At 39.3% G+C, this 27,089-nt stretch overlaps 1 protein-coding gene across 4 annotated transcripts in view; it reads left to right on the forward strand.

Annotated features, from left to right (window-relative positions):
• The window catches only part of DGKI (diacylglycerol kinase iota), a 241,745-nt gene that overhangs the window by 146,046 nt on the left and 68,610 nt on the right, over positions 1–27,089 (forward strand). For all 4 annotated transcript variants that reach the window (XM_072872233.1, XM_072872242.1, XM_072872248.1 and 1 more), the window contains 2 exons: positions 14,779–14,879; positions 25,976–26,055. In XM_072872233.1, the coding sequence (XP_072728334.1) occupies positions 14,779–14,879; positions 25,976–26,055 (181 nt within the window). The remainder of the gene's footprint in view (positions 1–14,778; positions 14,880–25,975; positions 26,056–27,089) is intronic.

Here is a 27,089-nt window from a genome sequence, read left to right on the forward strand (position 1 = left end):
AACTGTGGTAGGGAAATACAGATTCATAATATATGCCAGTTGTCAAGAGGATCTTATTTGTGGCTTAGCTTGATTTCAGTGTGCTATGGTAGACTACATTGCTGTCAGTCCTTTGATTTGGCTGAGATATTTCCCTGCAGACCTATGTCTTGGGAAAATACAAATGATCTGTCAGGGACTCTAGTCTCAGCCTCATGTATCAGAAATGGTGTGTATGTATATTTATATCTACATCTATACCTATATATCTCTCTGTGTATGTACTTTGCTCTCAAGTGTTGAAGGGGAGTGAGAGAGAGGAGTTGAATCTCCTGGTGTGATAAAAAGTAAATGGCATGTTAAAGGTTAAATTTCAGGAAGCGTTTACTATTTTAAAGAAGTTCATTCAATATGATGCTGATTTGCAGTATTTCACAAGAGAGAAAAATTTCAATAAAATATGTTTATCTACATTTCTTAACTTGATATCTGGAATATATCTCCCTATTACATTGAAATCTCCCAGAGAGCCTTATATATGACTGAAGACAATAGATTGTTCTCTTACGACTGTCATCTGAATATTAGATGTGTGAGATAAGTAAGTGGGTCTGGAGCTATCCCACTAATTGTTAGACAGCTGTTTTTGAGCTCCTGCTTCCCAGGAAAGTGATTAAAAAATTATCTTGCGTCACAGTAATGCAGAGCTGCTATTATTGTTGGCTTTGATATTATTGCTAGATAAGGAGAGGAGTAGGAATGCTCTTTGGAGTTTTAGCTAGTCCAGTGTCATAAGTAGAAAAAGACTTAATTTGAAGAAGTCTTACACTGTGTTTCTGTTTTCTTACTCTGTTCTCCTTTGTTCTGGAGGTTTTAAGGAGAGGGTGTTTAGAGAGGATAGTGAGTTTGTTGTTTGCCTTATGGATGCACTTGAATTTCCAGGGAATAATAGTATTTTAAAATTGAAAAGCCCATATGTAATGTAGCTGAGTGAGAAGAACAGAGATTTCATGCTTCTCTCACTTGGGAGCGGGAGGGCCTTAGAACCATGATTCTCTTCTGATTGTCACAGTTGCCATCTTCCTGATTGCAGCTGTTCTCCTTCAAAACCTGTGGACGCTCCAAGAGGATACTTGTATATACGAAAAAGGGATCTGACCTTCTTTGACCTGTTTTTCCCTCCATTTGCCCACTATTGTGCTTCCAGCACCTTCTAATTGCACAGAAACTGCCTCATGTGGTTCTACACAGACATTCAAGGCTGGAACTCCTATATGTTGAGAGTCCTTGTTTTATTTGTCACTGAATAATTTGCCTTTTTCAAGGTGTGGGGAAAAATTTCAGCAGCACTTTTGACAGTGTAAAGGTTCCTAGACTTAAAAAAAAAAAAAAAAAAAAAAAGTTGGTCATGGAATCAGATTAAGGAATAAAAATCTAGTGTTTCTGTGGGGCTACTTAAACTGAAGGAGCCTCCCTTCCCTGTTGATAGCAGCAGCGTGAAAAGCTGCATTGAAGCTATTAGGGAACAAGTAAATATAACATGCTGTGTTGTGTCATAGCTGGGTGAATTACTGGCAATTAATATTTTATTCAGTTATTTCATCTTTCACTGCTGACTTGTCTACAAACAAATTTCTCAGTATATTAATTGTCCCGAACCATTCATGGACTAGTTGCTGCAACTAGTGATCTGTCTTCTTAGCATTCATCAAGCATTCATTTTTTTAATATTTCCTTTTGGAAAGTTAAGCTGTTTTGATGTGATTATATGAGTACTCTTCAGTAGGTGAGGATGACCTGTTTATGGTTTGTACTCTTCTGATAACTTTAAAATTTTAGAGTTGAAGCACAGTGGAGGGAAGTCATTACTTGGTGAATACAGTTACAGTGCTTCTAATTTGTTTCTAATGGAGGCTGTCCAAACGTAAAAGGCAGGCATAATCTCTTCCTCATCCTACAATGCGTTGCTCTACAATGGAGATAAGTAACAATCCAATAAAGTGTTTCAAGCCAGAAGCAACTTTTTAGGTGCAAGGAATATACAGGGTAAGATGATGCTGTTCACGCGTGGTTATGGATTGGTTGAAACAAGGCAGATAGTGGGGTTGTGGGGGAAAAAAAGGTGGGTTTCTTTTCTTCTCATGTCTTTTCTGTTTGTACCAGCAAAAGCAAATTTTTGGTACAGCCAGATCAGCAGACTCAGCTTTTCTGGAAAAGAGTGAATTATGTTCTTATTCTCCTTCCCTTAAAAAAACTTGCTGGCTAAGTTCTCATTCCTATTCTCCACTACTGATCATGGTAACATGTGAAAGAGACAACATATAGCGTGGTTTTCTGTGATCAAGCCAAGAATGTGGTTCTTGTGAGCTATAAGCAAAATGTGTGTGGAATAAGAGCAGCAGCTGTGGTTCAGTTTTCCAGGAGTCATTTTCTGGTTAGAAACTACAGTTTAGCGTGCTGCTCAGTAAGTTTCAGTTAATGATTGCTTTCTGAACCTCAAAAGACGGTATTTTGCTTTCACTGGCTTTTAGTTTGGATTGAGGAAGTATGTCTTGCATGACGGAAGAGAAAGAAGAGGGAAGAGCTTATAGGTAAAACATATTCCATATACTTTACAGAAACAAAGGGACCATCTGAGTTATAAACACTAAAAGAGAGTCAGTCTTGGGAGTCACTACATATAAAATGCATGTTTCCCTAAGGTACATGAAAGAAGAATGGAGACAGCAATTTGTCATTGTGGATACAAAATCTCCAGTAAGGGTATTTTTTTCTTCTTAAACGTTAACTAAAGTTGGCCAACTTTTGGAGACAATTCCATCCATTCAGATCTTGGCTTTGATGTTTGTTTGCATTTCTGGACCTGCTTCCAAAGTCTGCTGCGTTGAAATTTTTCAGTGCCTGTGGAACATATCCTGGGGCTCCTTGTCTTCCTTGTATAGCCGTGTGCCTAGCTTGTCATTGGTCCTCCTCACTCATGTCTTTAGAAAGCTCCTGTGTGCCATGTAGCAGTGATTTTCTCCATTTGCATGTCTTCTGTTGCTCTTGGCTTCCTAGTGTGAACTTGGAGCTCTGCATGTCTCTTCATTCAACTTTTGTGTGACACATTCCTTTTGGTTCTGTTTAAATGTTGTATGTCTTTCTTTCTTTCTTCTCTTCCGCTCTTTTTTTCTCTCTCTCTCTCCCCTCCCCACCTTTTTCCTTGTCTGTCCACACTGTGTGTTGCCTTTCTCCTGGCCACTCATTTCCTGCTGCCTATAGTATCCATAAAGTGCAGTCTGCTGACCTGAGGAGAGTCTCAGCTCCCCCTGATTCCTTCACTGTGTGAGTATCTGTCTTTTTTCTACTTTCAAAGTTCCATAATTTTTTGCTGTTACCCTGTGTGTCATTCAACCAGCAGATGAGGCAGTAAAATCCAGTGACAAATGGGAAGTGGGAGCTCAGGTAACAGCATGGCAGGCATAGGGCAGTGGCCTCACCAGCAAAGACATGGTTCCACAGTACCCAAGTCAGGTGAGCAGGGCATGTCTGGTGACAGTGACCAGGTTCAGCCAAGAGTCCATCTCACCAGACAAATCCATAGCAACAGTCAGCTCTGAAGTTAAGCGCCAGGCACCATTCCTGGAAACAGTTGAGATGAGAGCTTTCCATCCTTTGGTTTTAATCAAAAACATATGGTGAACAAACTCAGCTATAAACCATATGTCCAGATACAGCTGATCAAAATAGGAAACAAGTCCCCCAGAGCAGTGGTGTGACACTGGCTGCAGCTGCATTGAAGATGGAGACCTTCCCGCTGCCACCTTGGCAATATCTTGATTGCCAGCAACTCCACTGTACTAACTTGCTAGATAGTAGCTAAATTATTCAAGAGCCTAATGTCTTTTTAAAAATGTGGTGAATTGGCACTTAAAACACTTGTACCATTGTACCATTGTATGTTGGTATCTTCTAATTCACCCCGTTTATGGAAACATGCCATATTATGAAAACCTGTGTATGTCCACAATTAAAAAAAAAAAAAACAAACCAAAAAACCCAACCATCACCACCATCACCCCCCAAACCCAAACAAAAAAATAAAGCCCAGCTTAATGTAATATGTCAACTCAGGCAGTGTAGTTTGTCTTCAGAAATGCTTTTTTACTTTCAGTCAAAAAAGACATGTTTTGCTTTGTGTTGACATCCCTTTCGTCATCTTGCTTTGCCAGTCTTATGATGGACATCTTTTCAAACAGGTTAGGACTATCAAAGAAAGGAATTTGAAATACATGTTGAAAAATATCAAATTTCAGAGCTATAAATCCAGGTATTCAGAGCAGAAACTTGATTCCAAGAATGATTATTATTCTATCATAGAAGAAAGTCAATGGTATATGCTAAAAGAAAACCCACCAACACTTCTCTGTTCTAAAGACTAAGCATGTGCAATAGATGGCGTATAAAATGTTCAACAAACCAAGAGTTATTTGGGAAAACTGACTGAATAATTTTAAGAGCAAATTTCAGCTTTATAGAAAAGGACCTGGGGGTCCTGGTGGACACCCAGTTGACCATGAGCCAGCAATGTGCACTTGTGGCAAAGAAGGCTAATGGTATCCTGGGCTGCATTAGGAGTGTTGCCAGCAGGTCAAGGGAGGTGATCTTTACTCTCTACTAAGCACTAGTGAGGCCACACCTGGAGTGCTGTGTGCAGTTCTGGGCTCCCCAGTACAAGAGCGATATGGAGCTAGTGGAGAGAGTCCAGTGAAGGGCGATGAAGATTACTAAGGAGCATTCCTCCTATGAGGAAAGGCTGAGAGAGCTGGGTCTGTTTAGCCTGGGGAAGAGAAGGCTCAGGTGTGAATTCATCAATGTCAAGGAAGGGTCTAAAGAAGACTGAGCCAGACCCTTTTTAGCGGTACCCAGTGACAGGACAAGAGGCAATGGGCACAAACTGTCCTGGGCAGCCTGCTCTACGTGGCCCCTGCTTGAGCAGGGGGTTGGACCAGATGACCTCCACAGGTCTCTTCCATCCTCAACCATTCTGTGATTCTGTGAAAATTCAGAAAGCTGCAAGTTCCTCATTGTTGTTTTGCGAACAAGGAAGGATTTCCAGTTCAGTGTGCCTTATCCCTGGATCATCTTTGCTGTACTTTGCTGAGGAAGAGAAAGTAATACAAATGCCTTGTCTCACTGATTCAGTGTCTAAGCAAGCCTCTAGAAAAAAGTTGAGATAAGCCTTATTGCTTACACAGAACATTTAAGTAAGCTGTGGGTCTGGGAGAATGGGTATTGTTTCCAAGTTGAGGGATATCCCTTGGAAAATGACCTTCAAGTTTTGATACTGTTCATTTGAATGTCTCATTTGATATCAGCTGTGAGGATAAGGTAGGGGGAGAGAGAGACTTGTGAGCCCCAAACTAATTTGTAAGTCAGAGATGTTCTGTATCTTAAAATCTGTAAAAATAGATTAAACGTGCTGTTGCACTGTGGCTGCCAATTAATGCGTCTGGCAAATTAAAAATAAGAACCCATGAGGTATTAGGGAAATTTGATTTGGATTGTGATGGCTTTGAGATTCAAATGTTCCTCCTTTTTTGTTGAACAACATAGGAAGAGCCTGACTTCCAGTTAATACTGAACAGCAGGGCAAATTCTGCTGAGACCTGGTGATGGATACAGGCTGTCTTAGATAAATTTCAGGTTCTCTGCAGCAGGATATGCATGGGAATTTGGGGCAGTCAAAATTATTAGGCACATATGGTCTTTGTTGCAGAGACAGTAGAACTGTAGTGTGATCCATTTCAAATGTTTATACAGAGTGCATAAGTAAATACAAGTGTTGTATTTTTAATTGAGGCTCTTTTAAAAGGAAGGTAAAGACTTGCATTTTCCAGCTGGGTCTTCAGTTGAGATGAGAAGGATGCACATGTGACAGTACATCTGCTTTGTGTGGTTGATGCAAAGGAGTTCTGAAAAAAAATTACCATTTGAAAAATAAAACATAATTGACTCACGTAGGTCTTACTGTTCTTTTACAAGTGAAATAAGCACTGTGGATATGCTGTGATTTTTTTTTTTTTTTTAATCTGCATAAATGAAAATAAACTATCACCTTATTGGTAAATAGTTTATACTCTTTTATAGAGTTTAGAGTAATGATTGCAGCAAGGTATGCATATAAAACCTGTGTGAATAGCAAAGGAGTAATATGAAATAATTTTTTGCTTTTAGAGATCCAAATGCCAAACAGAATCAGCTTTGTGGGTTAGGTTGAATATGGGTGTTGTCTATAGGAGGAGAGTCTAGTAAAGAATAGCAGGAGACAAGGCATAAGGGAGAAAGTGTTAGAGTTAACTGTTCTCCAAATGCATAGTTAAGGATGAAAATGCTCATATATATCTTCTCCCTGTTCTCCATTACATGAATTATAGGGAATTGAGTCTCATCTTTTCTTTGTCAGTTTTTCCTGTTCAGCATGTGGGCTTCTGTTTAGTGGTATCATTACTATCGGAGAATCCACTGTGCTTGGAAGTGTAAAGTGCGAGAGAACTACAGCTAGCATGGTGAAGGAGAAAGAAAATAAAGACCAGGATTCTACGTGGCACTTTGGCACGTGTTTAAGTGTATGTGTGGGTCTAGCCTTTATACAGCAAAACGCTCGAGCGCTTGCTGAAGCAAGTGTGAGGTAAGAAAGTGCAAAAGGGTTTAGTACAGTTGGGTTTAACCTGGCTTATCTGCAATAACACTCATCAAATGGAAAGAAAAAAATATGTGGTGGAGCTTATATTTTTAGGGGTATTTTTTTAGGTAAAGAGCTTAGCAAGAGCTTTGCCTTAAAATAGCAGTAGACTTTTGTGAAGCACTGAAATTTGCCCATCAAAGAAGGCTGGATGATTCTGCTGTATCGTGGCAGTTCTTATGTTTTAAGTAGATAAATGCTGTGAAAAACACATTTATTTTTAATGTATCATTTCCAAGCTCTGCCAATAAGATCTCAAAAGTAAGGTTAATTTCTTTTTCTCCTCTGGTTGCTGCTTTCCTTTTTCCAATTGTTCTAAACACTGGAACACTTAATTAATTTTGCATGTTTATTTCTTCTCTAGGAGATAGGTAATTCATTAATCTGTCACTGCAAACATGCCCCAGAGGAGTGTGATTTTTTTTTTTTAAAGTTTATTTTTTGCAAGGGAGGGGGGCAGTAGAAGATTCCTTTTCTGTTTACTGAATCATTAAAATCTGTATCTGTGTAGGCTGGTGTGGGCTGTATTCTGGAAGATCTACGAGAGATTTTTCTCTGGATTCTATAGAGTTGTTGCACTGTTCATTATTATTATTTCCTTTCTCTATGCAGACACAAAGCATAAGAAATAGTTCACAGCATTCATAAATAATTGATATAGGAATTAGGGCATATATAATTTAAAAGTCTACCTTCCCAGTTAAATCAACCTGGTGGCATGGCAGAAGTGTTATCAGGTTGCTGTGCAGGAGTGCCAAGGGCAGGACCCAAGCTCACTCTCTCTGTTTTCTTTCCTGGGTGACTGGAGGCAGGAGCATGTTTCTTAGGAAAACCAGCTGTGCTCCAAGTGAGTTGGCTGGCATCCTCTTGCCTGTTGCTGGATGATTAATAGGGGTGAGAGGAGGAAGTCACAGCTTCATCAAAAGCTTGAGTGTGTTTTCTTGGTGAATGGAAGTAGATCAGGTTCTGCTGGTAGTCTCAGAATAGGTACATGTGGCTTTGCTTCTGTGGGTTTGAACAAGTGGTGGAATGAAAGGGATTTAAAAAAAAAAAAAAGCCCTTCTCATTCTTTCCTGTCAAAGCTCTGTGTTTTTAGGTTGGGTTTTTTTTTTTTTGGTGGGGCGGGAGGTGGTGGTGGTGATGGTAACACTTCTAGAATCCCAAAAATGTGATAGTTCAGGCATAGGAGGGAAACAAATGCATACCTTTTTTTTTTTTTGGTAAGCAACTTCCAGCAGTGGGGTGGGTGGTGTTAAAAATGACTTCACATTACAAACAGTTTATCTAGCATGATGTTGACTTTCTAAGTCAACATCCCTGTAAAAAGAGTGGTTCTGATTCTGGTGTGTAACTTGGTATACAGTGGGATGGATATCTTCTCACAGAAGGGTAGACTTAAAAACCATAAAACTTAAATTAACTGTTTATGTTAATGAATGTCTACAAGTTTTAAGAATTCCCAGAATGCATGCCCTTTTCCTTGTAATAGGAATTATTCAATATCTAGCTGATCTTCTGTATTCTTGTGGAAAAGTCAAATGCTGTTTGTCTGATAGTAATACAATTTCCTTGTACTGTTCAGCCATTTTGCAGCTAAAAAAGGAAATAAAATAATTTGCTGTTACTGAAATTACATATCTTTTTGATGCGAGTGGAATAATTTTGAGAGGACCTCATAACATCTCTGTAGAATCTTTCATAGTTTGTTCCAACTAAATAATGTGCATAGCTTTTCTACAAGGCTCATTTTGATTGTTATTTAATAATGCCCTGAATGTGCACTTCTGGTCCATGCTAATCAAAAGTCCATCAGACAAAATTCAATATGGTAAACTAGCCTATCTATGCTCCTGATTTGAGAAGACTGATATTTAGATTTGTGTTTAAATGGAACCATTATAGCTAATCAACATGAATGAACAGAATGTTTCAGTTGACCTGAATCTGTATTTATGATCCCATGGGGCATATGACCTTTAGGATGTAGTTCTGTGGATTGGTGTGCTTGGGGAATAAGGTTCTTAATTAGATTCTTTAGGAGGTAATGGAATTAATTCATCTGTACTTTAAATTACTTTTAATTGACCATGTAATACACCATTTTGAAGAATAATAGGTGTAAGAAATTTAAATATTTTAGGTTGAATTGCAGTGCAGCAATCCCTTCAAGTTTAATTTTAAATTGTCTACTGCTGTATCGGGAAAGCTTTTCTTCCTCTCCTTACAGTTAAGCAAGTTGTTTTATACAGTGTTTAGAATAATCCATTTCTATTAATATCGTACTAATGTTGCTTTCAGTGACATTCATCACCCTATTATTAGCTTTTACATGGACGTGCTTATGTGCTTAAGCTTTGCAGTTTCTGAATACGCTGAATTTGTCTGAACAAGATAAATTGTGCGATTCATATAATAATATGGATTATTATCAGTATCTGTAAAGACTACAGAAGTATTGATGGTGGAAGTGTTTTCCTCGGCTGCATTAAATAGACCTCTGTATGGAACTCATGAGTTCTGTGAGTGAACAAGTTAATTAGTTGGATGATGAGGACAATATTCCCTGGTGTCAATTGCCAGTCAGCACAAAGAATGAATATTCACATAGTGAATTTTAGAGCCAAAGCTATATTGAATAGGTAATAAAATTTAGTGAGACATTAATATTATGTCATTCAACAACTGTATTCTGACAGAGCAAAGAGTATTTGCAAATAAATCATGAACAAAACCATTGGATTTCAGTCACTGAATAAATGTTTTTTTGTATTTATTGCTGTATGTATGCACATACATATACATATAAATGTGAGTTATGAATGTATTACCTGTGACTGGACTTAGCTAAGTACATAAAATCTCTACCCTGTAGAAGGGACCTCTTAGCCTTCCTATTTCTGATAATCATTTATTTTCTATAGAAAGCTGCTGTTTCCAAGGTTACATTTTTATGACTAAGATAGCTAAACTTTTCAAATGGGCAAAATGGCAAGTCTTGTTTCTCTGCAGTTGTATGTTTTAGCACACACAGCTTGCTTAGGTAGTAGTAGTTCCATGTCTTTATAAAAAGGGGGTGAACAGGAGAAGAAACAGGAGAACAGGAAACTCTGACACTTGCCAGCTGATTACCCTCCCACCCCTCCCAGCTCCCTCCCTGGAAAGGAACTATTTCTCCTCAGGTAATACATTACATTTAAGATGGTGTGCCTGTTTTTTCCATAGAAGCAAATTCAGAGATATACAGTGCACTGACGTACCAAAAAATTATACTTTTTACAAAAGCATGGGAAGTACCTCTTGGGTATTTTCTAGTTAAAAGGTGCTTTTGGAGAGTGTGTGTGGCTCCTGGAGCAACAAAAATGTTTTAGATTTGCTGTTGATTTTAGACCTTTTTCCTCCTCCAGTTCCAAGCAAATAAAAAGGCCTTGCTCACTTCTCCTTTTCAGATGAAAGGACTAATTTGACTCAGGAAGGTGATGCTGGAGATGCAATAGGTTGCCACCAGCTTCAAGCCAGGAAATAACATTTGTAAAGAGAAGGTGCACGCTTTCCTTTCTTATGTGGCATTAGGTAGTGAGTCAACATAGCTACAGAAGTCAGTGTTGTCTTTCTTTCCCCTTGGCATCCAAACACTATCCTGTCCTCCCAGGGAGGCTGCAGGGAGACAGATGGTAACTAACAACATCTGGATTGGCCAGATGCTGGCATGAGGCTCAACATCCCCCCCTCCCCTTTTTGCAGGTCTTCTTGAACATTGAATATAGGGTCAACAAGACCATCCCCTCACCTCGACATAAAGGCTCCAAACATACACTTGGAGAAGCTGTTCTGTTTCCCTGTCTTCCTCTCCTCTCCCCCTTTCATGTGATATTCAGATTACCTGTTGCAATGATATGTTTGAAATGAGGCCAGTTGTGTGGTAGGACATAAGTCTACCACTAATTCATTGATAATGGTTTCCAAGAAAGTTCATGTTTGAACTAGTGCTTAGACACTGAGAAGCAAAGAACTACTATACCTGCTTTTACACAGCTTTCCTAGTATTTTTATGCCAAATGAGTTGTTACAAGCAAAGCACTATAAAAGGAAGATAGTTCTGCTGATTTTTCTTACATTATCTTCCCAGAGAACTAAAAAATCTTGGGTCTGGATGATAATTTAAAAAAATCTTAGTAGAGAATACAGAATTAGAATACAGAATTAGAATTATTTGTAATAATTACTATTCAGACAATAATCCAAGTATTTTCAGGCATTCCATTTTCAGCTACAAGTAAAAAAATCTTGGTGAGACTGTAGGGAAAAAAGCAACACAAAAAAATCACTGTACTGTTATTGAAAAATTAACTTTTACCCTAATGAAGGTAGCTTTGGGGAAGAATGGGTAGATGGCCTTGAGAATAAGGGATTGAATTCTGGGCTGAAGAGTTCTGTTGAATTCTTGCCTCTGTCGAAGATTAGGTGTGTGAACTTGGCAACATCAATCCTTCTTTTTTTTTCCTTCCTCTTATCTAAACCAGGGACCATAGGAAAAATTATCATTTCTGAAAACTCAAACATGATGGTTACATATAAGTACCAAATAGAAATATTGAAACAGCAACTTTTAAAGTCACTTCTGATTCAATGATGATTGCTCTGGATCAGACAAAAAAATTAACAGGTTTTTTTTTTTTTGTGACCCCAGGCTTGCTTGAGTTGTTTCACCTCAACATCTGGAAATGGAAACAACGGCATGACTGAGACAAGCTCACAGGGAGACATGGAAGCTGGGGAGAGGATCACCTGCCCTGTCCCCAGTATTTCCCACAATAGAGCATGGCTTGTCCCCAGTTGCCTGTATCAGGCACACTCCTGTCCTGCCATGCACTAAAGAACATGAGAGAGGCCAGTGTGTGGAACGAGAGAAAGTGAAATGTGAGTGGGAAGTATTAAAGATCTCGTAGCTGTAGTAAATTCTGCACAGACAGTGCAGAGGTACAAAAATACATAAACAGATTCATCTCTTAACAGCGAAGGACACCAGTAGGTTGCTGGGGAAGCCAGACTGATGGGATGCAATGGATGGTTGAAAGACAAGTATCACTCAGATATCTGCTATGGAAGATCTAAAAGGACAAATCAGGAGAGAAGGGAGTTGGTGATCTTCTATTAGGAGTTAAAATTACAGTTTACCTTGGGAAGACGCAAAGTTCCTGCACTAAACTGTTTTTCTCTAGTAGGGAGAGCAGCACTGGACATCACAGCACAGGGTCACAAAGTGGAAGGGAGGGTCTGGGCATCATACACAGATGAGCTCTGTAGCAAGGAAGAAATGGAGAAGAGCAAGTAGGGGGTGGTTATAGTGTGGTTCTGGTTTGGAGGGCAAACGTACCTTGTGCTGGGCTGAGTAATTCCTGCGCAGGAGTATCAGCTTTTGGTCAAGTGGCTATTTTGAACTGGGGATTGGACAGCATTTTTTTATAGCGTTCCAGCTTGGGTTGCTCAAACATTTCAGCACAACAGTACAGATTTAGTTCTAGTTTCAGGAGACATGACAGTTTGAGACAGTTTTTTGGGTTGGGTTTACACTTGGCTTAATTCAGCACATAGCAAGGATGGCTGTCTTTGTAGCATGGTCGAGTGTTACAACAGAAATAAGTTGCTGAATTTTCCTGTCTCCCCACCCCTTTTCCTCCCAGTTGAGTTAAAAGAAGCAGAGGTAATTCACAAGCAGTCCCTTCCCCACACCTACCAACAACCCCCAGGTTGTGAACCTGTTGGCTGGAAGACTGAGCTACCTTCATCATAATGCACGGTGGCAGAACATTATGGGAAAAGCAACGTAGCTTCTTCCGGTATTGTACCAGTGCATAAAAGACTTCACTTTTCAGAGCTGTCAGTCTGTCATTTTCATGAACCCTACTACATGCAGTGAATTATTTCTTTTTTCCTCTCAGACAAAGACGATGCAGTTAAATTCCTATGTTTTCTGACTTAAACATTTCCTTATCTTTTCTTGGCTAAAAATAAAATCTATGATTTTCATTTTTGAACTTGCATTTTATAGAAATTGAAAGGGAACATAGTTCCTCAGACTACGTTCATTTCTCAGCCAGCAAGGTGACATTTAAACTTGTCTTAAAAAGAAAAGAAAGAAAAAAAGTGTCAGGCTTAGTGCAATTATGTTGTTCTTCCATCTATGCACCTTTCCCCTCCATTTGCATGCACTCATCTTCTCCAGGTTGCTGAGCCAGCTGTAGAGCCTGCAGGTTGAGAGTGCTGTTCTGTAGGATGACATAAGGGCACCTGAGTTAGAAAGCTGCCCCCTGAAGCTGTGCTGAAAGTTACCATCCCAGGTGTCTGTTATCAAACTGCAAAAACTTTTCTTAAATATGGGCAGTTTGCTGATATCTTGGGGCACTTTGATGCAATAGTCCCTGTCAATCAGCACAGGAAAAACATTAGGCAGCCTATATGTTTCTGAGTGTTTCAGTCTTGCTGCTACTGTTAAGCATGTATGATTTCTTCTAAGCTATTCTTCATGCGTCTTAGGTTTATTTTTATCATTAATACAGAAACTCCTGTTCAGAAGGTGAATTTCTTCAGCACAGATCCTTCTACAGTATAATCTTACACTCCAGTTTTGGAGGCACCCTCAATTTATAATCCTTTATCACTTTTTAGGCAAAGAGTTCTTGTGTCAGTAGAGCTTTTTTTTAACTAGGACTTGATTTTAAATCTTTATTTTCATTTGTCCAGGTGTGACAGAGCTGTTTATACCTACAGAGAGAAAGCATGCAATAAGCTAATGCTGAAATAATTGCTGTTTGCTGTCCCAGTGGCTCTACCAAGAGATGGCCACAAACCATGTGTTTTGTCAGGTCTGCAGTATTTTCAGGTCAAAAAGAAAATTGCTCGCTTGATTAAAAAGAAATAAAAACTTTACATTTTTGAGATGTCGCTTGTCCTGATTGGCGTTTATACTAGCAGTGCAAATGCTGTGGGCCAAATATCTTAAAAGTGAGACAAAGAAGAAAGTAAGGCTGTATATTTATGACAGTGCACAGTATTTCAACTTTTAAAAGGCAGCATGTGTATGTGGTGGTCATACCACTGGCAGACTTCTGTTACTAACTAGATTAAAACAGAGAAAATAGATGGCCTTTTGGTGGAAGCACAGGATGAAGAGTCTACTTTTAACTGAGCCAGGGGCCAGTTCTTACAGGACAGACAGTTGATATATGCATTGTAATACACAGGTTATCTATCTTTCTTTAAAAGCGGAAAATGCAAATGTGGCCAAGTTAATTTACATAGCATTCAGTTAAACTTGCAAAATCAAATAATAGGTTACAGTAAGGTGGAAGCCAGCATGAAATCAAAACAAAGCTTTTCAGGACAACTTTCTAGAAATATATGGACACTTTAACTTATAGATAGGGACCCGCTGAGTGTGTCAAAATTATATAGACAGTTGAGGCAACTGAATCTGGCTGGAATCTGTAGAAATGAGGTTCCTGTGCTGCTACTTGCTTTTGAAAGTTCTCCTGGGTTCTGTGCATTGGACTGACTACTGTGGAAATCTGTTTCTTAGCCACATTTCTGTTGCCTGTTTCCCAGAACAGAGATGCTGAATGAGGATCCTCCAGGGATATGAGGGTGGATGGTCTCATGGGCAGAGGAATGGTTGTCCTGAGAGACTTCCCAAGAAAGCATCTGTGTCCTGAAACACAGCTTGGCAGATCTACTGACTGTGGTAGGGCCCTAGGGATGTACAAAAAGGCAAACTGCAGAGGGGAGGGGTAGCTATATAGAGATTAGAGAACTCAGAAAAACCTCTGTAATTCCAGACCAAACAGCCAGCAAACGGGCTTCTTGATCTTGCTTGTCATTTATGGTCTAATGTCTATGTTGTTGTGCCGTGGGTAGTCATAATTTTAAATGCAATGATGGGCCTGTGAGGAGTTGGCCCAGGTTTGAAGAGGCTTGCTCTTTTTCTTCTTTCAGAGAAGATTAAAATCACTTCATATCCTATTTTCATTTTGCTCTTCCATGGAACACTTCACCTAAGAAGCTGTCTTCTTTTTTTGCAGTCCTCATTCCATCCCAGATCGCCTGCGGATCAGAGTGAACAGGATTAATTTACAAGAATATGAGGGGCTACATTACGACAAGGAAAAACTCCGGGAAGCTTGTAAGTTGGAAGAAGCCAGGTTGTAGCTGCTTTTGGTAGAACCTGCTGTATAAATCTTACATTAACAAAAACCTCCCAAAACAACAAAACCAAAAAACCCCAAACACAGGGTGAAGCATACATTTTTGGATGAGTCGCATAGAGTGTATACTCATCTGTCTGTATATATGCACATAAATATTCTCTCTGTATAAATATTCTCTATAAAAAGCATATATAGAGAATTCACCTGTTTTCTTACTTAATTATGCCTTCTGCAAGTAGATTTTATTTACTGTAAAATAAGTGGTTTTCACACCTGTTTTTTTTATTCATGTCTTTCTGTTGGTTCTGCTGGGTTTCTACTAGTGTATGAAACTATTCAAGATTTTATGATTAGCATCAAATTTGAAACTGAGTGGGGGGACCATAATTAATTTCGTATTGAGAATGTGCTCTGACCTTGAACGTATTTCTTGCACAGGTGCATTTATCTTGGGAAACACATCCGGCTTCCCCAGTCCCTTATTCTTTAACAGCCTTCAGTTTTCCATATAAGAGAATAATCACTGTTTTGTTTCCTCATATAATGGTTTAATTGCCACATTCAGGGGTAAGTCAAAAGCAGACAGCCGGTTGCTTTGGAAACATTGACGATGACGATCCATGCTTAAAAATTGAGTTCCTTTCCTTGGTGACACACGGAGTCATTAATCAATGAGGGACATGGCTGCTTGTGATAACAATTTAAGTCTTGTTCATGCATCTGGCTCATTATTCATATTGAATTACAAGCATGACTGTTTGTTGTGCAACAAAGCTTGAGCTCCCTCTGTAATACAGAGCTCTGGTAATTACAGGATGACAATCCTTTTAATTGGTTTGCTTATCTTACTGTTGGAAGATAGTTAAACTGTTTCACTCTCTCTCTTCTAATCCCACCCCTCCTTATTCTTCCAGTTCACCAGCTCTCCTTCCAACAAAAGAACTGAAATGGCCTAAATTTTACTATAGGTCCTGACAGCCTTTTCTGAAGTTTCTGTTAGTGGATTTTGGTCATAATTAAAGCAGTCAAAGCCTTCATCACTGGACTGAGAAGAATTTTAACAGGATGAGGATTATGGCTCACTGGAGAGGAATTTCCTTCAAGTTTAAATTGAGTTTGACCTTGAGTAGACTTCAGGCCATATTGAACCCACATCTATCCAACCCTGTCAGAAGCAATCTGCTTCATTTGATGGTTCATCCTATGCTTTCCCATCTGAGGAGAGCTATCTCATCCATCATCACTATGGATGTAAATTTTGTCTGTGTGTCTATTTAGTATATATTATGTAGTCCTTAAGAGCCATTTACATGTTCTGACACAAAATATACAACTTTTTACACTGTTGTCACTGCAGTTGCAAATGAGTATTTATGTTGTTTGTCACCTGCAAAAAACCATAATGATAGCATTACAAAAAATGCCAGAGAATGATCTGGAATCTCTGAGATTTGGTTTTAGATTACACACACATTTGATCACTTGCTGGATGTGTACTTAAGAGGTTTTCATTCAAAAAGTAGATGTTTGTCCATCATGAGTTAAAATGATTGCTTTCAGGTATTGGCAGGCCATTTGCAATAAGACTCCTCTGTCTCTCTTTCAAGTTGCTGCATGGCCAGCTTGTTAATATAACATAGCTGGACTGGAGTATTCTCCCCAGTTGTTTTTCATGAAGTTGTTTTGCCTATCTGTTCTCCTTTAGCTGTCTCAGTAATGCCTGTGCACTACTGTTTTTACATTAAAATATGAGAAAGCAAATAATATCCCTATCAACCTAAAATAAATCAGAAAAGATACCTCACCTTACCCTTTGCAGGTATTAGGAATGTCCTGTGTAAGAACATATAACTTACAGCATACAGTGATGGTCATCAGCCTGCTTCTCTGGACATATAGCTTAAGTGTCTCCTATCAGAATTGTCCAAACTTTAGTTTTCAGGAGACTGATTTTGATTTGAGGACTTCTGGATGATGCTAATTACAACTAAAGGAAATTATTTGTGGGAAGAGAAGTGCTCTCTAAACAGTCAGAAACCAATCTGTTTAAATATTCTAGCCAGCTCCTGGCTAGAATATTCTAGCCAGAATTCCATGAAGTAAAAAATGAAAAATCCCTGTGGTTCACTGAGCACAGACCTAATGTCCCAGTCGTCTTGTGACTTATAGCAAGATGCTTGCATCTCTTCTGGAAACTGAGGCATAGCCAGTCATCAAGCTGCATGGTTACACTACAGACTACATAACTTAAGTTTTTATGAGGAAGGAAGCTGGAAAAATCACTTAAATGTTCCTCTTAAGAAGAGCAGATAGCCATTTTAATTGCATTTCTGACATAGCTAATTGGATACATTTTAAATGGTTTTCACACCTGGGTTTTTTATTCATGTCTTTCTGTTGGTTCTGCTGGGTTTCTACTAGTGTATGAAACTATTCAAGATTTTATGATTAGCATCAAATTTGAAACTGAGTGGGGGGACCATAATTAATTTCGTATTGAGAACGTGCTCTGACCTTGAACGTAGTTCTTGCACAGGTGCAGGTCTATGGATTGCTGCCTGCCTGGCTCTATCATATGCTAAATACTTATATGAAATAAGCATGCTGACTACGTCCTCATCAGCAAATCATTTCTTGGAGCATTGCCACTAAAAGTTACTTGGCTAAAGGGGGAGGAGGGGAGTGCTGAGGGAGAAGCAGCAACTCTCCTTCCTTTACCAAAGAAAGTTATTATGGGGGGAGGGGAGTAGAAATAAATAAATTTCCATGGCAGGTGAATAACTGAAATTTTGCCAGTCTGACTTAAAAACTTAAATGCAGATAATACTTGTACACTAGCAAAATACAAGAGCACTTGTATTGGGCCCTGTTTCTACAATAGTGTTTCTACAAGGCATGTTACTGTCAGTGGGGTTAGCTTCCTTCAGCATGACTGTAGCTCTCAGGTGCATGTATGTCTCGCTAGATGCTTGCAAGAGACTCAATTTACATATCTGTCCAGGCTTTGGCAGAATACCTACAACTTAATTCCAGCATACTATACTTACTATCCATTCCCTGCCCACAAGAATTAAAAGCACTTTTACCTCCCTAAATAATTTGAAAACCAAACCAGAATCTCACAGCAATCTGAACAGGAAAAGGAATCTAGTTAATAACAAGTCCTGCTGTTGTCCCTGAAGGAAAAATAGCAAAGAAGCTATTATGGCTTTTTGCCTGTTACATGTCCCCATAATAGAGTTTTGAAAGCTCTGATATCAGCGTAATAATCTGGATCATTTTAACTCACAGTAAATACATTTCGCTCCCCTTGTTTGCTTGAAATACTGATTTGATTCTATCAACTACTTCACCTAAAATTGCACTTCCCGACATATAACAACGCGTCATACAAACTGTTCCATGAAGATTAATCTTCACTCTGCTGGAGGTAGACACCTCATTTTGAAAACCTCCTGAGCAATTAAAGAATGTCACTTTGTCCTCTGAAGGGCATGACCGTTCTTAGCCCATTCTCCTTCTGTTGCTTTCTACTTTTCTTGCCACTGCAGCTGGCATTTAACCAAGATACTGTTTCTGAATTGTCCCTTCCTTCCTTCCCCATGCTCCTTTTCTCCTTCATTCTTTCTTCTGTCAACATCTCAGTATTGTCTGTGGGATGATTGATGATGGTATAGAGGATGCTTGTTGATCCTTCAGCAAGGAGGGGTGAATGCTTCCATGCACCCTTTTAAGAAAGGGATATATGTTGGCATTTTAGTTGTGTTGTAATGTTCTTCATTGCAAATGTAGTTGTCTTCTCCAACACCTCCCTATACATGCCCCAAGCACTTGTCACTCTAGTCACCAGCTTCACTACCTTCTGGCCAATATGATAGTTGTACATTACATGACCATAACCAAGACTATCATATTCAAAAAGTGAGTTGGATTGATGTTTCTAGATGCACAGAACTTATTTCTGTCTCGCTTGCTTGCATATCTTCTGTGCACTCTCTCTGATTTCCTGTTATTGCAGGAAAGTGTGTTCTAAAACAGCATTGTGAGGAAACAATTGAGTTATTTTTAAAATAGCAAAATCTTTCTGTTTATGACACCCCATTTTCCCCTTTCCAATGTTACTAAGAAAATCCTGACAATGGAGGTATATGCAGAAATTAATTATATTAAAAAATCAACCACAAACAAACCAACCATAAACTAGTTAGTGACCAAGTGGTCTTCAAGCCTTCTTAGTCCTTCCTGCCAACACTATTGTAGATTTGCTCCATGAAGATGGAGCTGTGAAATAGCTCACCATCAGCACTAGCTGCACAGGTTTTTTTAAATGGAATATGTCAGTTCTCACTGCTCTTAATTTGTTGTTTTGTATGCTCTAGCCATGGACAACCAATTTTGGTTTGCTCAATACCACTAAGATTAAGGAGGAATCATACCTGACAGCAATGGTGGCGGTATCAGAAATAACTCTCAGCTCTGTAACAGCTCCAGGTCTCCCACACTGTCTTTTACACAGAGACAGCTGCTCCTTATCTCCTCTCGAATAAAATGGCACACTAGATTAAGGAGCAATTTTTGAAGAAAATTTAGTTCCATGTGTATAACAATTGAACTGTCTGCAATCTAACAATCCTTTTCTCTGTAGCCTCTGTGCTTTGTGTGTGTGTGTGGGAGTGAGGGTGGTGTAACATGATGTGATGTTAACCTCGACTTCTTGTCTCTCTCTGATTATATCTAGTCAGATGTCTATATTCAATATGTTCCTGCTTTAAATTTCTGTGAGTTATCTGAGGGTTTTGGGGGTCATCCTAGGAGTTCTTATCCTAGGTATGCAGAGGTACATGGAGTGACAAGCTTGTGAGTCATTTGGGATGTGTACATGTACAGAGATACTGTAGCTTCCTCGTACCAGCGATATACTTACCACAGTTTGAGAATCACTGATCTATGAAATGCATTCTGATACTTTAAAGCTCCAGGGTATGGCAGGTGAAGTTAATTTGGAGACTATTCCATGTGATTTTGAGCAACTAGCTAAATAAGAAAAGGTCAACACCGAGGACTTTGTATTTACATCCTGAATATCCATAATGTAAAGGGCATAGGGGAGTAAAGGACCTCCTGCTAGGTGACTGCTATGATGAGGGAAACCTGAATTTAGCGCATGGAGTCAGGACAGGGGAGATTAGCCACTGAAGGAAATATGCTCATGTTGGGAAGCAACTTTGACCTGGATGGATTTAGGTGAGATGGGTTGTGTAGCTACAAACCTCCTCTTCCATCCTGTAAAGGAAGCACCAATGGTGACATATTTGTCAGGAGGTCTCTTAGGGGACATGGTAGCTTATCTGTAGAAGCTCTGTAAAAGGCAGCATTACCTACAGACTGTCTACAAAATTTCCCTCTGCTTAAAAGTCACCACCTTGCTCTAACAGCTTTGTTTTCTCAACATGTGTTGTGTAGACATTAGCTAATTCATGCATTTCTCTGTCACAGTGATTTAATAAGATCTGAAACTAAGAAGGTTGGATGGGTTACTTAAGGTCACCCAGCAAGATGAAACCAAGAGGGTTAGAAGTCAGCAGTGAGTTAAATATTGGCAACTCTGCTGCCACTGAGTTCGAAGATTCTCATCCTGGTGTATACAGATGCAAACCACTGATAAATGTTTGTAACTGAAACAGAAATTACAAAAACAAAAAGGAAGTTGCCAAAGGCATTGCTGGTGTCAAAGGAAATATCTCTTTTTGCCTTTTGAGGGATGAAAGCTTGCGGGCTTTGTCCACACAGCACAGTGAATTACATTTCTTGCTTTCTGATCTGCATACACACATGCACACATTCAAAGATTAGAAAGACACAGGAGTACAACAGAAGAAAAAGTAGGGTGTGATCAGATAATTAAAGGGAGTAGCACAATGAATATACACACAGGTGCTGAAATAGGCAACTTCAATCTTGGCTTTTTCTAACTTTGAGCTCTTGATCTTGTAGTCATAGTAACATTTATTTAACACAGTATGTCATTGCCTGGGTTGGGAGGAAGGAGTAAATCCAAAACACTGAAATCTCACCTCATATCATTGAGTTATAGAATCATAGAATGGTTTGGTTTGGAAGGGACCTTTAAAGATCATCTAGTTCCAACCCCCCTGCCATGGGCAGGGACATCTTCAACTAGATCAGGTTGCTCAAAGCCCCTGACCTTGAATGCTTGCAGGGATGGGCCATCCACAACTTCTCTGGGCAACCTGTTCCAGTGTCTCACCACCCTCATTGTAAAGAATTTCTTCCTTATATCTAATCTAAATCTACTCTCTCTTGACTCCACATGGGGCATATCTACATTAAACACAGTTCTCTGCCTTTTGAGCTAGTGGGGAAACTGTCACCTGTAAGTTTGCCATCTCGTTTAAACTAGAAGAGATGGACAGTATTCCAAATAGATGTAAATATATATTTAACCTAGAGGAGTGGGGAGACACAAGAATATTAAGTTCCATTTCAGACTTTCCAGGCTATAGTTTGTCTTTCTGGTATAGACTTTTCTGTGAGATTTTTCTGTGCATATTCTACTTCTCCCATTTCCTTTCCTATTCCTTTTCTGATTTGATTTCCTCTTACCTTTTCAGTCCCGGCTGTCTCCTTTGGCCATCCCATCCCATCCCACACACATCCTTCCTGCCTGTCTTAGTCTGTTTCTGCAGATCTCCCAGCTTGGGTTCCTGTTCCTTTTTTTAATCCTAAACCCTTACTCATTGTTCAGCCAGACCTCTTCTTTCAGCCTTAGTCCTGATATCCATTCCCTGACAGTTTCAATTCCCAGCTCTTCATAGTTTTCTTTCTATAACCTGTTACCTTTTGTGTGGCGTTTGGGACAAGTTCTCTCTTCATTTGACTTGGGCAGCTTCTTCCTTTTTGTGGCAGGGTATTGGAGAAGTCACTGAGAGCCTGGAGGGGATGACCGCCTTCTCAAATGTGGTCTGGTTTAAGTCTGATAACCTCCGTTGTGTTATACCTCCTGATGTGAAGATTTTAAAATTGGATCACTAGTGCCAAGAAAACTGGCAACCAATGAATGTAAGGAGGCTTATTTTTTGTCAGTATAATAAACAAAAGGGATCTGAAGAGACACATGGCTTAGATTTGTGTGGTAAGACAATCCTTTTGTACAAACTCAGTTGTATTAAAACCATACTGGGAAAGCCAAACCTCTTAATATAAATGTCTGAATATTTTAGAATTCTATCCCAAGAATTTACTTGGTCTGTCACATTTCTAATATCAGCAGAAACCCCTCAGGAAAATGACATTCTTAGAACATCTTCAGTAGTAAGGATCCTTTATTTGCTATATTAAACATTTACAACCCAATGTCTAATTTCCCCAGTCCCCTGAGGTATGTCAGACTCGGAATGAGTTTTCCTGGCATTCACATCTACCTTAATGATCTGTCTTGAGGCTGTTTTGTTTGGGATTTGAGTGAGTTAATCATGGTGTTTAGATCACAGATTGAATCCTTTCATAACAATACATGGGGAAGTTAATTGAATTTTATTTTTTCTTCATGGTGTCATATGCAGTATATTCAGGCTTCTTCCATTTGTGTTCTCAGTACTATTAAAGAGTTCACTAGCTTTAGGTATTCAGCATAATGGGCAGTTAATAGGTGGAAGATTTCTTCTTTGTTTATAAATTCCATAGCTAATTTCATGAGGACTTAAGAAATCACTACTAATCTTGCAGTCAATTAGAGCATGATGCTAGCCATACTGCTGTACCTACCCCACCCTCCTCCTGCTGATACTTGATTTTGGTTAGTGTTGTTGGGAACAAAAAGCTTTCCACAGTACTAGTTCAGAATATGAAGCAACGGTCTGCCTGTCTCATCTCCTGGGGTTCTTGCACTGCTGCTCATCACTGCAGCGTTAGAGTCTGTATCCACAGCTCCCTGGACAAAGCCCTTTTCACCATTCAGGGAGCACAAAGAGACTTGGAGCTGGATGCAAGGGGCCAGAAGAGCAGGCGCCTCGGGAGAAAAATATCTGACACTTGAATGCTGCGGCTTGGCTCATGATTTGATACTATTCCTTATTTTTGGCATATTCCCATGTCTGGATATATCCATATATTCACACGAATGGACAGTGTATGGGTGTATGGGAAAGTTGCCCTGCAGTGCCTGTGCTCTTAATGTAAGACTTTGTCCTTCCATCTCTCACCTGGCATATCTAGTAATCACTGTGTCCTACAGCACTGTCCACATCCTCATCCACACAGGGCTATTCAGAAAAGGTAGAAGTTCCTTTCTTCCTCAATGGAAGTGGCCACAATGACATTGAATGCCATGCATGTTAACTTTTTATGCCTTTAACTGATTCATCATAACTTACCTCGTTTTGCCCCTGTTGCACAGCATTGCCCTATATTTAGCATGAGCAACACTCCCATACTTTCAATCCCATTATCAATGATTAAGGATTTGCTTTTGTTTTCACTTTATTGTGAAAATCTTGGCTGCATTGTGCATAGTTACTGTGGTTTATGATCAAAATGAGGGCTGGGAACATTTTCCTTGCTGAAAGCCAAATGTGTCTTGCAAAAAACCAAACCAACAACAACAAAAAACGCTTTGGCAAGCAACATTTTAGCATATACTGTAGTGTTATCCAGTAATGACTTAAAAAGTTTTTCAAATGAGCGTGAACCATATGGAATGGAATCATTTGAGACCCACCTCACGCACCTTATCCCTTAGCTAGCCATTGACCCATAAAGCCATAGGTCATGCTAATTCAGGATTTCCAGGCAGCAAAAGTCGCACATCTCTTTTTAAGAACAAAGTCACCCAGCCTAGAATTCCAGAATCGTTCTGTGACCACCAAGAATAGATGGGACATAATTTAATTAAACCTGTGAATCATGACTTTCTTCTTCACTTGTGTAGATGAGGCCCATAAATGTCACTGCTAAACTATCTATTGCATATTAGTGTTTTCTTTTCAGACATTTTGGTGGATTTCTTTAGAATTCCAAATGTTATTAAGGTCCTTCTCCTTTGGGCTGTCAGGAATGGTGATAGTTACGGATTTCAGTTCTGTGTTAGCTGCGTTGTTTCAGCAGGTCAAAACTCTGGTCCCCATTAAGTGCATATACTCCTCTACGAAGGAATGAATTCAATAGAAAAGAGACAAAATCAGTGGTGACAGTTTATGAGCCAGTGGTGTAGCTCCCTAGTGCTCTGTAGCTATTGGAGATGTGGTTGTGTCTGCTGCAATTCACTTTTTAGTGGTATAAATGAATTTAACAAACGCTTCTTTCAGTAAGGGCTACAGAGGGATCTGCTGAACTGAAACTGGATAGCCATTAAGTACTCCCTATGAAGAGCTTAAGGGTCTTCAGTCGGAGCAGGTTAAGCAATAATAAACACTAAGCAAAGAGAATCAGGCTGTAACCCGGAGCGTTGGAGCGCGTAAAGCAAACCTCACAACTGACCCTTGTTCCACTCGCTTGTGTCTCAGTCTCTGTTCTGTAATGAAAAAATCTGGGAGATTGCAATGAGTACTGTACCCTTTTGGCCTTTCTGAAAATGAGCAGGTGGATTGGCATCACTATCGGATGTCAGTGTTGCTTCAGGAGAAGTGCGAGCTCTTCCCTTCTTCCCCGGTCTTCCTGCCTATCCCTTCTTTATTTTCTTGTTTCTCCCTCCGGCTTTTTTTCCCTGCTTCTAGTTTTCCCAGGTTCATAGCTGTTCTGCTGTTCAAATTGCTTTCCAAACCTGATGCTGGCAGCGTTGTTGGTGTGTCCCCAGAGCCCTGCGCTGGCCTCTGAGGCTTCTAATGATCTTGACTGCCGTAGGGGCTCCCCTACTCTCCTCCCTGAGACCACTGAGCTTCTCTTTGTGTTTCTAGCCTAGGTGGGCCACAAAAATATAAGCCACGTTCCCCATTGTCTTTTAGCACTGTCTTATTTTCCTATCAGAACGAAGAGCTTCTCAGTAGAAAAATATTTCTCCCTCTTAATCAACTTCTTTTGATCGGCAGGAGGAGCTGCAGCACAGTTGTTTTTTCTATTTATCTCACAACTGTCAGTGAGTTCATGTTGCTGCTTGTTATCCAGTTACCAAAATTGTTTATGAGTCAATATTCTGCTCTCCTTCTGGAATACTTCATGTGAGGATATAAATCTCTTTCCTGCTGCTCCGCTACTTTTTTGGGCCATTGTTTGATTAAAGACCCTCTAGGGAGAAAAAGGAATTTCAGTCAGTGATTCAGTTTTAGAAAACCAGGGACTCAAGAGTTTTCACTTGTTTCCTCTTTATTGAAGAAGATCTTAGTAGGTAGCTCTCTTGGTACCTTCCTTGTGGACTCACATATGCTTTTTTATCTTTTGTTCTTTTTGTGGGTTTGTTTTGGAGTTTTTTGGCTGCAAGAAGAGAATGGTTGTGGAAACCTAAATCCCCCATTATTAAAAATGGTGCCCTCAGCTGAGGGGAATTATTTGCAGTATTTTTACAAGTTCTCTTTTTTTTTTTCCTGAGAAAATATGGAGATGTTGTGTCAATTCTGCATGTAGATGGAATAATGCCTGTTTTGATTTGAGAGCAGCCTTCCATCAAAATAACATGGTGCTGGACAGTTTTCTCTGAAATCAGGGTGTGACTTTCATTACTTTAAATCATTTTTGTAGACTTTTAAGAGTTCTGAAAACGAAATATCACTCTCTTATTTCAACATATAAGAGCACCTCCCTAAACTCTTGTTCTGGGGTATGTTCCTTTCTTTGCAGTTAATAATTGATGTTGACACCAGACGATGAAGCACACAATTTAACTGAATTTGTTTTAGCTTCTTCAGTATGAAAGATAGTTGAAAACCAGAATCTTTGATAATTATAAATGGGTGAAATTACTGATGCATAATATGTTCCTGCTTTTAAATGACTGTTAAGATTTAGATAGCAGAAAATTTTTGTGAGGACATTATTTAAAAAAAAAAAAGCAGCATATTGCAAATCTTTTAAGTTCAAGAGACTTCAGTTAAAGAGGTGTTTTTTGTTTTCGATTTTCCAGCCATTCCCTTAGGAATTATAGTGGTACGAGGAGATTGTGACTTGGAGACCTGTCGTATGTACATTGACCGTCTACAAGAGGTGAGGTTTTTGTGAATTCAGGTATCATATATTAATTTATGTTATGCTTCTTTCAGTTCTGAGTGCAGAGGTCTAAGAGTTGCAACAACCATATGTTAAGAGTATTGCAGTTTGCCTACCACTGAAAACAAAACTTTAGAGTTATGATATGATAATAAAAGCAGGAGAAGCACTGAAAAGTATTTTCTAAACGGGAAATGAAAAGTCATACTGACTCCTTTTAAATGATAAGAGAATTGATGTGGATGGGTGTGTTTACTTCTCCTTGAATTGGAAGGGAATACCAGGACTCTCCACGTACCTTGCTGAAATTATACAAATTATTGATTAGAAAGTGTGTTATGTAAGGATAAACATTGTGGTATTTAAGTGCGTCTAATTTTGCAAATGTCATTCTCTAATACTGTCATGGAGTAATCTGAGACACCAACAAACACTACAAATACCAACTAGATATTTCCAAATACACAGAAATATATGCGCATGCAGCTAATAATAATGATGTTGCTCTTATTGTCTTGAACACCTTGCCTCACGAGAGTTCATTCAATACAGTCTGGGAAATGGAGACTCCAAATGTCCCATTACCTGAATAATTTTAAGCGTGTATGCATTTAGTGATAAAACCAATGGATTTTCATTAATATACTGTCTCTGTTTTTAATCTTTTACTGATATCTTCCAACAACATTTACAAGTGAGAGGACATTATGTAGGTTTCTAAATAGGTGGTCCAATTTACACAGGGGCTATGAACCTCATCCCTCCCACTGAACTGTTTGGGAGCCACTGACTTCCCTGTAGTTTTGAAACTCTGCGCTTGCAGCGTGAATATGGGCCTTAGTATCTGACTACAGCCTTTCACTCTTTTGCATTTCAGCCAGGATTCCCTTCATCAAATGCATTTCTGAACATTCAGACCTGAGGTGTGGCTATTATTGTCAGACATAAAACCATATTGTGAGGTGATGCGTATTTGAGGTATCCAGTGGTGGAAAATTACATTGAAATAGCACGGATGATGTTCTCAGAAG

Source organism: Ciconia boyciana, chromosome 1, assembly GCF_034638445.1.
Source record: "Ciconia boyciana chromosome 1, ASM3463844v1, whole genome shotgun sequence".
Classification (NCBI taxonomy): domain Eukaryota; kingdom Metazoa; phylum Chordata; class Aves; order Ciconiiformes; family Ciconiidae; genus Ciconia; species Ciconia boyciana.